General features: G+C 59.1%; 1 gene segment (V, D, J or C); it reads right to left on the reverse strand.

The window, feature by feature from the left end:
* Positions 1 to 12,631, reverse strand: part of LOC136114084 (immunoglobulin heavy constant gamma 2-like) — a 12,845-nt gene extending 214 nt beyond the window's left edge. Inside the window, 6 exon segments of the C gene segment in view lie at positions 841 to 971; positions 2,923 to 3,261; positions 4,437 to 4,763; positions 6,596 to 6,904; positions 7,419 to 7,700; positions 12,538 to 12,631. Coding sequence covers positions 841 to 971; positions 2,923 to 3,261; positions 4,437 to 4,763; positions 6,596 to 6,904; positions 7,419 to 7,700; positions 12,538 to 12,631 — 1,482 coding nt within the window.
* Between the last annotated feature and the right edge of the window lie 231 nt (positions 12,632 to 12,862).

Raw genomic sequence — 12,862 nt, forward strand, 5'->3', positions numbered from 1 at the left:
CGACCATCTTCTCAACCAACCGACCGACCAACCGACCAACCGACCAACCAACCAACCAACCAACCAACCAACCAACCATCTTCTCATCCAACCATCCATCTTCTCAACCAACCAACCAACCAACCAACCAACCAACCAACCAACCAACCAACCAACCAACCAACCAACCATCTTCTCAACCAACCATCTATCCATCCAACCATCTATCTTCTCATCCAACCAACCATCCATCTTCTCATCCAACCATCCATCCATCTTCTCATCCAACCAACCATCCATCTTCTCATCCAACCATCCATCCATCTTCTCATCTAACCAACCATCCATCTTCTCATCCAACCATCCATCCATCTTCTCATCCAACCAACCATCCATCTTCTCATCCAACCATCCATCCATCTTCTCATCCAACCATCCATCTTCTCATCCAACCATCCATCCATCTTCTCAACCAACAAACCAACCAACTAACCAATCTTCTTAACCAACCAACCATCCATCCATCCATCCATCCACCCAACCATCTTCTCAACCAATCAACCAACCAATCATCTTCTCAACCAACTATCCATCCATCCATCCAACCATCCACCTTCTCAACCAACCAACCAACCAACCAACCAACCAACCAAACAACCAACCAACCAACCAACCAACCAACCATCTTCTCAACCATCCATTCATCCATCCATCCATCCATCCATCCATCCATCCATCCATCCAACCATCCATCTTCTCAACCAACCAACCAACCAACCAACCAACCAACAAACCATCTTCTCACCCACCCACCCATCCAGCCCCCACCTACTGGACCTCCCCCCACCCTTGGGACCCCACCTTGAAGAGGGTGACGGTGGCGCTGTAGCAGACACTGAGGAGGAAGAGGGTGATGAAGACGGCGATGGTGTCCCAGGGCTCACTGGAGCTCTCATCATCGGCCTGGCAGAAGTCCTGGGGCAGGGCCAGACCTGGCAGGAGGAGGAGGAGGAGGAGGAGGAAGGTCAGTGGGTGCTGGGTGCCCAACCCACCGCCCGTCCTTGGAATCTTCTCCACCCTCATGCCTGCCAGGTGTCTGCCCAGGTGGCCAATCGACCACGCAATTGGCCACCCAACCGACCAACCATCCAATCAACCGATCAACCCACCAATCAACCGACCAATCAACCCACCGACCGACCAACCGACCAACCAACCAACGGACCAACCCACCAATCAACCAACCAATCAACCCACCGACCAACCAACCGACCAACCAACCAACGAACCAACCCACCAATCAACCAACCAATCAACCCACCGACCAACCAACCGACCAACCAACCAACGAACCCACCCACCAATCAACCGACCAATCAACCCACCGACCAACCAACCGACCAACCAACCAACGAACCAACCCACCAATCAACCGACCAATCAACCCACCGACCAACCAATTGACCAACCAACCAACGAACCAACCCACCAATCAACCGACCAATCAACCCACCGACCAACCAACCAACCAACCAACCAACCAACCAACCAACGAACCAACCAACCAACCAACCAACCGACCAATCAACCACGCAATTGGCCACCCAGCCAACCAACCACCCCAACCGACCAACCATCCAATCAACCAACCAGTCAACCCACTGACCAACCAACTGACCAAGCAACCAACCAACTGACCAACCAATCAACCAATCAACCAATCACATGACTGACCGCCCAACCAACCAACTGAACCCCAACCAACCAACCAATCAACCACCCAACCAACCAAGCAACCAACCACTCCCCCAACCATCCAACCAACCATCTAACTGACCAACCACCCAACTAACCACCCAACTGACAGCCAACCAAGTGACCGACCAACCAACCAACTGACCACCCACCCAACCATCCAACCACCCAACCACCAAACCGACCGAACACCTAATGGACCGACCAACCACCTTCTCAACCAACCAACCAACCAACCAACCAACCAACCAACCAACCAACCAACCAACCATCTTCTCAACCAACCAACCAACCAACCAACCAACCAACCAACCAACCAACCAACCAACCAACCATCTTCTCAACAAACCAACCAACAAACCAACCAACCACCCACCCAACCATCCAACCACCCAACCACCAAACCGACCGAACACCTAATGGACCGACCAACCATCTTCTCAACCAACCAACCAACCAACCAACCAACCAACCAACCAACCAACGAACCAACCAACCATCTTCTCAACAAACCAACCAACCAACCAACCAACCAACCAACCAACCAACCAACCAACGAACCAACCAACCATCTTCTCAACCAACCAACCAACCAACCAACCAACCAACCAACCAACCAACCAACCAACCAACCAACCAACCATCTTCTCAACAAACCAACCAACCAACCAACCAACCAACCAACCAACCAACCAACCAACCAACCATCTTCTCAACAAACCAACCAACCAACCAACCAACCAACCAACCAACCAACCAACCAACCAACCAACCAACCAACCAACCAACCAACCAACCAACCATCTTCTCAACCAACCAACCAACCAACCAACTCCCCAATCATCTTCTCAAGCAACCACCCAACCGACCAACTCCCCAATCATCTTCTCAAGCAACCACCCAACCGACCAACTCCCCAATCACCTTCTCAAGCAACCACCCAACCGACCAACTCCCCAATCACCTTCTCAAGCAACCACCCAACCGACCAACCCACCACCTTCTCAACCAACCAACCAACCAACGACCCACCCAACCACCTTCTCAACCACTCAACCAACCACCTGAACCATCATCTCCTTTATTCACCCCTCCCCTTTCAACCGGGGGATGGGGAGTGGGGCCACAATGACACGACGGGTGACGCCTATGACGTCACCCCCCCACCCCGATGACCTCATCGTTTACCCGGCCCCTTCGCGATGCTCCGTTGGATGAACTTCATGGGCAGCCCCTCGTGGACCACCATGCAGGCGTAGTTGGTCCCCCTGTCCCATTCGTCCCTCGGCACCCCCAAGCGGCTGTACAGGAAGTACGACCCCTCCCCGTTCCCGCCCTTTTCCTTTCGGGGGGGCATGACGTCATAGGCCCCCCCATCCAGCGTCTCCCGGTTCTTCTGCCACTCCACCGAGACGTCCTCGGGGTAGAAGCCGCGCAGCAGGCAGGTCAAGGTCAAGGTGCGCTGGGAGCTGCTCACTTCCTCGGGGGGCGGCGGAAGGAGGAAGACGCTGGGGGGCGAGCGCTTGCCTGGGAGGGGAGGAGGAAGTGGGGGGTTATGGGGGGGAAATGGGCCGGGGGAGATATGGGAGGGGAATAGGGGGGAGATGGAGGGGAGTGGGGAGGGAATGGGGGGAATGGGGTGAATGGAGGGGGGACAAATGGGGATGGGGAAATGGGGAGGAAGTGGGGAGGGAATGAGAGGGAATGGGGGAAATGGGAGGGAATGGGGGAAATGAGGGGAAATGGGAGGGAATGGAGGGGACACATGGGGATGGGGAAATGGGGAGGGAATGGGGGAAATGGGGGGAAATGGGAGGGAATGGAGGGGACACATGGGGATGGGGGAAGTGGGGAGGGAATGGGGGAAATGGGGGGAAATGGGAGGGAATGGAGGGGACAAATGGGGATGGGGGAAGTGGGGGGGAAGTGGGGAGGGAATGAGAGGGAATGGGGGAAATGAGAGGGAATGGGGGAAATGGGGGGAAATGGGAGGGAATGGGGGAAATGAGGGGAAATGGGAGGGAATGGGGGGGACAAATGGGGATGGGGGAAGTGGGGAGGAAGTGGGGAGGGAATGAGAGGGAAATGGGAGGGAATGGGGGAAATGGGGAGGAAGTGGGGAGAGAATGAGGGGAAATGGGAGGGAATAGGGGGAAATGGGGAGGAAGTGGGGAGGGAATGGGGGAAATGGGGGGAAATGGGAGGGAAAGGGGGAAATGAGGGAAAGGGGGGAATTGGGGCAATGGGGAGGAAATGGGGGAAAACGGGGAAATGGGGGGAAACAAATGGGAGTGGGGGGAAACGGGGGGGAAATGGGAGGGAATGGGGGGAAATAAGGGAAACGAGGGAAAATGGGGGGAAATGGGAGGAAATGGAGGAAATGAGGGAAAGGGGGGGAATTGGGGAGAATGGGGAGGAAATGGGGGGGAATGGGGAGGAAATGGGGGGGAATGGGGAGGAAATGGGGGGGAATGGTGTAGAATTAGGGGGAAATGGGGAAAACCGAGGTGGAAATGGTGGGGATGGGGGGCAGTGGGGTGGAAATGGGGAGGAAATGGGTGGAAAACGTGGAGAAACGGAGGGAAATAGGGAGGAAATAAGGAGGGAATAAAGGGGGAAATGCCCCGCCCTGTGTCCCCCACCTCCCCGAGACGCCCCCTGGTGTCCCCAAGGTGTCCCCCCGCCCCTCCCCCGCCACCTACCGGGCCGTCTGGTGAGGGAGCGGCTGATGGGGGCGGGGAGCTCGGCGTGGCGCACGGTGCACGTGAACTTCTCGCCGACCTCCCAGTCCCTGGTGGTCACCGGGACCTCGCTGGTGGCCGTGAAGGTGCCGTTGAACTGGGCCTTGAGCTCGGGGACGCTGGGGTAGAGGACCCCGCCGTGCTGGCGGGTCCAGGACACCACCAGGCCCTCGTCACTGGGCAAACTGGTGACCATGCAGCGGAGTTTGGGGTTCTGGGAGACGTAGAGTTCCGCGGGGGACGGGGGGAGGACGAAGAGGCGGATGGAGGTGGCGTCCACCGGGGCTCCTGGAGGGGGGACAGTGGTGGGGACGGTGAGCTTGAGGAGGTGGCGTCACCCCCAGAGTGATGTGGGGGAAAGATGAGGGGGTGGTGACCCCAAAACTCAATGTTGGGTCAAGCCAAGGAGGTGACACCACCCAAAACCCAACTCTGGGTCAAACCAAGGAGATGTCACCACCCAAAACCCAACACTGGGTCAACCCCCTGAGATGCCACCACCCAAACCCAATGTTGGGTCAAGCCAAGGAGGTGACACCACCCAAAACCCAATGTTGGGTCAAGCCAAGGAGGTTCCACCACCCAAAACCCAACACTGGGTCAACCCCCTGAGATGCCACCACCGAAACCCAATGTTGGGTCAAGCCAAGGAGGTGACACCACCCAAAACCCAACTCTGGGTCAAGCCAAGGAGGTGACACCACCCAAAACCCAACGTTGGGTCAAGTCAAGGAGATGACACCACCCAAAACCCAATGTTGGGTCAAGCCAAGGAGATGAGACCACCCAAAACCCAATGTTGGGTCAAGCCAAGGAGGTGACACCATCAAAAACCGAATGTTGGGTGAAGTCAAGGAGGTGACACCACCCAAAACCCAACTCTGGGTCAAACCAAGGAGATGTCACCACCCAAAACCCAACACTGGGTCAACCCCCTGAGATGCCACCACCCAAACCCAATGTTGGGTCAAGCCAAGGAGGTGACACCACCCAAAACCCAATGTTGGGTGAAGTCAAGGAGGTGACACCACCCAAAACCCAACTCTGGGTCAAACCAAGGAGGTGACACCACCCAAAACCCAATGTTGGGTCAAGCCAAGGAGGTTCCACCACCCAAAACCCAACACTGGGTCAACCCCCTGAGATGCCACCACCCAAACCCAATGTTGGGTCAAGCCAAGGAGGTGACAGCACCCAAAACCCAACTCTGGGTCAAGCCAAGGAGATGTCACCATCCAAACCCAACGTTGGGTCAAGCCAAGGAGGTGACACCACCCAAAACCCAATGTTGGGTCAAGTCAAGGAGGTGACACCACCCAAAACCCAATGTTGGGTCAAGCCAAGGAGATGAGACCACCCAAAACCCAATGTTGGGTCAAGCCAAGGAGGTGACACCATCAAAAACCGAATGTTGGGTGAAGTCAAGGAGGTGACACCACCCAAAACCCAACGTTGGGTCAAACCAATGAGGTTCCACCATCAAAAACCCAACATTGGGTCAACCCCTTGAGATACCACCACCCAAACCCAATGTTGGGTCAAGCCAAGGAGGTGACACCACCCAAAACCCAACGTTGGGTCAAGCCAAGGAGGTGACACCACCCAAAACCCAACGTTGGGTCAAACCGATGAGGTTCCACCATCAAAAACCCAACACTGGGTCAACCCCTTGAGATGCCACCACCCAAAACCCAACACTGGGTCAACTCCCTGAGATGCCACCACCCAAAACCCAACGTTGGGTCAAACCAATGAGGTTCCACCATCAAAAACCCAGCATTGGGTCAACCCCTTGAGATACCACCACCCAAAAACCCAACATTGGGTCAACCCCCTGAGATGTCACCACCCAAAACCCAACATTGGGTCAACCCCTTGAGATGCCACCACCCAAAACCCAACACTGCGTCAACCCCTGAGATGCCACCACCCAAAACCCAACATTGGGTCAAACCAACGAGGTTCCACCATCAAAAACCCAACACTGGGTCAACCCCTTGAGATGCCACCACCCAAAACCCAACATTGGCTCAACCCATGGAGATGCCACCAGCAATAACCCAACTTGGGGACACCCCCCGGAGATGCCAGCACCGTGATGTCACCGTGACGTCACTCACCCAGACACTTGTGCCCCGTCACCTCCTGGACCTGCCCGGACGCCGGGTGGGTGACGCGGCAGCTGTAGATGCTCTCCCTCCATTCCTCCAATGAGACGTTGACCTTGGAGCCCGTCCGGTAGGTCCCGTCCGCCCCGGATTCCAGGGCGTCCAATGGGGGCGAGGGGTTGAGGGCGTGGCCGTCAACCAGCCAATCGATGGCCACGGGGGGCGGGGCGAAGCGGGTGACTTCGCAGACCAATTGGACGGAGGTGACGTCGCAGGCGTGGAGCAGGGACACGGTGGGGACCTTGGGGGTCACTTGGCGACCTTGGAGATGCAAATGAGGTGCAAATGAGATGCAAATGAGATGCAAAAGGAGGCGGAGGGCGTGTGGGTCGTGGGAGCACGGGGGTGCAATCGAGATGCAATTAAGATGCAATTAAGATGCAATTAAGATGCAATTAAGATGCAATTAAGTTGCAAATGATAAGCAAAGGATGGGGAGCGATCACAGGCCCTGGGTGGGCGGGGAATACAGGGGCGGGGCTACAAATGAGATGCAAATGAGACGCGAATTATTTGCAAAGGAGGCGGAGCTACCGGGGAGCGCAGGGGCGGGGCTGCAAACGAGCTGCAAATGAGATGCAAATGAGATGCAAAGGAGGCGGAGCTACCAAGGGTGCTGGGTGGGCGGGGCTGCAAACGAGCTGCAAATGAGATGCAAATGAGATGCGAATGAGATGCGAATGAGATGCAAAGGAGGTAGAGGGATAGCGGGTCCTGGGTGGGCGTGGCTGCGAAAATTGGCATGCAAATGAGATGCAAATGAGATGCAAATTACCGCATTTGACCTCGATGGTCTGGGAGGTGCCGGTCGCCGGGTGGCCCACGGTGCAGCGCCCGCTGTCCCCGGCGTTGGTGACCTTGACCCTGCTGGCCAGGGTCCAGCGGCCCTTGGGGTCACGCAGGGGGGCAAAGGTCAGCGCCGGGGGGGTGGAGGGGGCCCAGGTGACGGTCACCGGGGGGGGGACGAAGTTGGTGACGAGGCAGCCCAGGGTGCAGGGGGATGGGGACGAGAGCCCGCAGGTCCTGAGCGGGAACAGCGCCGGGGACGCGGCCGGGGCTGCGGGGACACAGGGACAGCGGTCAGGGGGGGACGAGGAACGGGGGGACACAAGGAATGGGGGACACAAGGAATGGGGGACACAAGGAACGGGGGACACAAGGAACAGGGGTCGGGGGGGACAAGGAACGGGGGGACACACAAGGAACAGGGGTTGGGGGACACAAAGAACGGGGGGGACACAAGGAATGGGGGACACAAGGAACAGGGGGACACGAGGAATGTGGGACACGAGGAATGGGGGACACAAGGAACAGGGGGGACACAAAGAACAGGGGGACACAAGAACAGGGGGGACACAAGGAACAGGGGTCAGGGGGACACAAGGAACGGGGGGGACACAAAGAACAGGGGGGGACACAAAGAACAGGGGGGACACAAAGAACAGGGGGGGACACAAAGAACAGGGGGGACACAAAGAACAGGGGGGGACACAAAGAACGGGGGGGACACAAAGAACAGGGGGGGACACAAAGAACAGGGGGGACACAAAGAACAGGGGGGACACAAAGAACAGGGGTCAGGGGGACAGAAGGGACGGGGGGGACAAGGAACAGGGGGGGACACAAAGAACAGGGGGGACACAAGGAACAGGGGGACACAAAGAACAGGGGGACACAAGAACAGGGGGGACACAAGGAACAGGGGGACACAAGGAACGGGGGGGACACAAAGAACAGGGGGACACAAGAACAGGGGGGACACAAGGAACAGGGGTCAGGGGGGGACAAGGAATGGGGGGGACACAAGGAATGGGGGACACAAGGAACAGGGGGACACAAGGAACAGGGGTCAGGGGGGACAAGGAACGGGGGGGGACACAAAGAACAGGGGTTGGGGGACACAAAGAACGGGGGGGACACAAGGAATGGGGGACACAAGGAACAGGGGGACACAAAGAACAGGGGGACACAAGAACAGGGGTCAGGGGGGGACAAGGAACAGGGGGGACACAAGGAATGGGGGGGACACAAAGAACAAGGGGGGACACAAAGAACAGGGGGGGACACAAAGAAGAGGTGGGGACACAAGGAACGGAGGGGACACAAGAACAGGGGAGGCACAAGGAACAGGGGGGGACACAAGGAACAGAGTGGACAAAGAACAGGGGGGGACACAAAGGGCAGGGGGGGACACAAAGAACAGGGGGGGACTCAAGGAACAGGGGGGGACACAAAGAACGGGGGGGACACAAGGAACAGGGGGACACAAGAACAGGGGGGACACAAGGAACAGGGGTCAGGGGGACACAAGGAACAGGGGGGACAAAGAACAGGGGGGACACAAAGAACAGGGGGGGACACAAGGAACAGGGGGGGACACAAAGAACGGGGGGGACACAAAGAACAGGGGGGGTCAAAGAACAGGGGGGACACAAAGAACGGGGGGGACACAAAGAACAGGGGGGGACACAAAGAACGGGGGGGACACAAAGAACAGGGGGGGACTCAAGGAACAGGGGTCAGGGGGACACAAGGGACGGGGGGGACAAGGAACAGGGGGGGACAAAAGAAAAGGGGGGACACAAGGAACGGGGGTCGGGGGGGACAAGGAACGGGGGGGACACAAAGAAGAGGGGACAGGGGGACACAAGGAACAGGGGGGACACAAAATAGGGGGGGACACAGGAACAGGGGTTGGGGGGCACAACAAATAATGGGGGGAATAAATAATGGGGGGAAATAATCAATTTGGGTTATGAAACCAATTCTGCAGGAACCCCCCACATTTTGGGGCCCTTTTTTGGGGGACAGCACCGATTTTGTGGGGGTGAACCCCCCATTTTTGGGGTAAACCCCCCCAATTTTGGGGCCCATTATTTGGGGCAAAACAGTTTTGGGGGGACAATTTTTAGCGCTTTTTTTTGGGGGTAGCACCCAATTTTGGGGGGAAATGGGGCACCCATGGGCACCCCAAGGAACCCGGGGAGCCCCAGAATTGCCCCTGGGGAGCCCAAAAGCCCAGGGGACCCCAAAGTCCTGCTCTGCACCCCAAGGGCACCCATGAGCACCCTAAGAGCACCCATAGGCACCCCAATATCCCATGGGCACCCATGGGCACCCATGAGCACCCCAAAACCTACCTGGGGACCCCAAGGGTCCCATGAGCACCCCAAACCTACCTGGGCACCCCAAGGGTCCCATGAGCACCCCAAAACCTCCCTGGGCACCCAAGGGTCCCATGAGCACCCCAAACCTGCCTGGGCACCCCAAAACCTACCTGGGCACCCTAAGGGTCCCATGAGCACCCCAAACCTGCCTGGGCACCCCAAAACCTACCTGGGGACCCCAAGGGTCCCATGAGCACCCCAAAACCTCCCTGGGCACCCCAAGGGTCCCATGAGCACCCCAAAACCCCACTGGGGACCCCAAGGGTCCCATGAGCACCCATGAGCACCCCAAACCTACCTGAGCACCCAAGGGTCCCATGAGCACCCAGGGGACCCCAAAACCTCCCTGGGCACCCCATGGGTCCCATGAGCACCCAGGGGACCCCAAAACCTCCCTGGGCACCCCAAGGGTCCCATGAGACCCAGGGGACCCCAAAACCCCGCTGGGGACCCCAAGGGTGTCATGAGCAGCCCAAAACCTCCCTGGGCACCCCAAGGGTCCCATGAGCACCCAGGGCACCCCAAAACCTCCCTGGGCACCCCAAGGGTCCCATGAGCACCCAGGGCACCCCAAAACCTCCCTGGGCACCCCAAGGGTCCCATGAGACCCAAGGGACCCCAAAACCCCGCTGGGGACCCCAAGGGTGTCATGAGCAGCCCAAAACCTCCCTGGGCACCCCAAGGGTCCCATGAGACCCAGGGGACCCCAAAACCTCCCTGGGCACCCCAAGGGTCCCATGAGCACCCAGGGCACCCCAAAACCTCCCTGGGCACCCCAAGGGTCCCATGAGACCCAGGGCACCCCAAAACCTCCCTGGGCACCCCAAGGGTCCCATGAGCACCCAGGGCACCCCAAACCTACCTGAGCACCCCAAGGGTCCCATGAGCACCCCAAAACCCCACTGGCACCCCAAGGGTCCCATGAGCACCCAGGGGACCCCCAACCTACCTTGGCACCCCAAAACCTCCCTGGGCACCCCAAAGTTTCCATGAGCACCCAGGGGCACCCCAAAACTCCTCTGGGGACCCAAAGGGTCCCATGAGCACCCCAAAACCTCACTGACACCTCAAGGGTTCCATGAGCACCCCAAAACCCCTCTGGGCACCCCAAGGGTCCCATGAGCACCCATGAGCACCCCAACCTACCTGAGCACCCAAAGGTCCCATGAGCACCCAGGACACCCCAAAACCTCCCTGGGCACCCCAAGGGTCCCATGAGCACCCAGGGCACCCCAAAACCTCCCTGGGCACCCCAAGGGTCCCATGAGCACCCAGGACACCCCAAAACCTCCCTGGGCACCCCAAGGGTCCCATGAGCACCCAGGGCACCCCAAAACCTCCCTGGGCACCCCAAGGGTCTCATGAGCACCCAGGGGACCCCAAAGCCCCACTGGCACCCCAAGGGTCCCATGAGCACCCAGGGGACCCCAAAACCTCCCTGGGCACCCCATGGGTCCCATGAGCACCCAGGGCACCCCAAAACCTCCCTGGGCACCCCAAGGGTCCCATGAGCACCCCAAAACCCCACTGGGGACCCTAAGGGTCCCATGAGCACCCAGGGCACCCCCAAATCCCTCTGGGCACCCCAAGGGTCCCATGAGCACCCAGGGGACCCCAAATCCCTCTGGGCACCCCAAGGGTCCCATGAGCACCCAGGGGACCCCAAAACCTCCCTGGGCACCCCAAGGGTCCCATGAGCACCCCAAAACCTCCCTGGGCACCCCAAAGGTCCCATGAGCACCCCTGAGCACCCCAAAACCCCACTGGCACCCCATGGGTCCCATGAGCACCCAGGGGACCCCAAAGCCCCACTGGCACCCCAAGGGTCCCATGAGCACCCCAAAACCCCACTGGGGACCCTAAGGGTCCCATGAGCACCCAGGGCACCCCCAAATCCCTCTGGGCACCCCAAGGGTCCCATGAGCACCCAGGGGACCCCAAAACCTCCCTGGGCACCCCAAGGGTCTCATGAGCACCCAGGGGACCCCAAAGCCCCACTGGCACCCCAAGGGTCCCATGAGCACCCAGGGGACCCCAAAACCTCCCTGGGCACCCCATGGGTCCCATGAGCACCCAGGGGACCCCAAAACCTCCCTGGGCACCCCATGGGTCCCATGAGACCCAGAGGACCCCAAAACCTCCCTGGGCACCCCGAGGGTCCCATGAGACCCAGGGGACCCCAAAACCTCCCTGGGCACCCCAAGGGTCCCATGAGCACCCCAAAACCCCACTGGGGACCCTAAGGGTCCCATGAGCACCCAGGGCACCCCCAAATCCCTCTGGGCACCCCAAGGGTCCCATGAGCACCCAGGGGACCCCAAAACCCGATGGTCACCCCAAGGGTCCCAGTGCACCCCAAAACCCCAAGGGTATCCTTAGGGCACCCATGTGAATACCAAGGACACCCCAAAACCCCTCTGGGCACCCCAAGAGCACCCAGGGGACCCCAAATCCCCAGGGGTACCCAAAAACCCCAAGAGCACCCCAAAACCTACCCGGGCACCCCAAAAATTCCTCTGGGCACCCAAAAGCCCCAAGAGCACCCCAAGGTGCCTCTTTACACCCCCAAATTTCCCTGAGCACCCCAAAGCCCCAGGGGACCCCAAAACCCCAGGGGCACCCCAAAAACCCCAAAGCACCCATGGGTGCCCTAATGACCCCAAAGGGCACTCAGGGGACCCCAAAATCCCCCCCAAATAAAGGGACCCAGGCGTCCGGGCCCATTACCTGCCCCACGGCGCCGCTGTCTCCTGCTGCCCCACAACCGGCTCCCCATGGCCCCGCCCCCCATGGCCCCGCCCCCCATGGCCCCGCCCCCCATCCGGCCCCGCCCCACAGCGCCCCTCCCCCACCCCGCCCCCCATCCCAGCTGCCCCACAGCGCCCCCTGGTGACCCATAAGTGCCCCACAGCGCCCCCATAAGTGCCCCCCAGCGCCCCATAAGTGCCCCACAGCGCTCCAGAACTGACCCGTAGCGACCCATAAGTGCCCCCCCAGCACCCCATAAGTGCCCCACAGCACCCCCTAGAGACCCATAAGTGCCCCCCAGCAC

The sequence above is a fragment of the Patagioenas fasciata genome, chromosome 33, assembly GCF_037038585.1.
Source record: "Patagioenas fasciata isolate bPatFas1 chromosome 33, bPatFas1.hap1, whole genome shotgun sequence".
Classification (NCBI taxonomy): Eukaryota; Metazoa; Chordata; class Aves; order Columbiformes; family Columbidae; genus Patagioenas; species Patagioenas fasciata.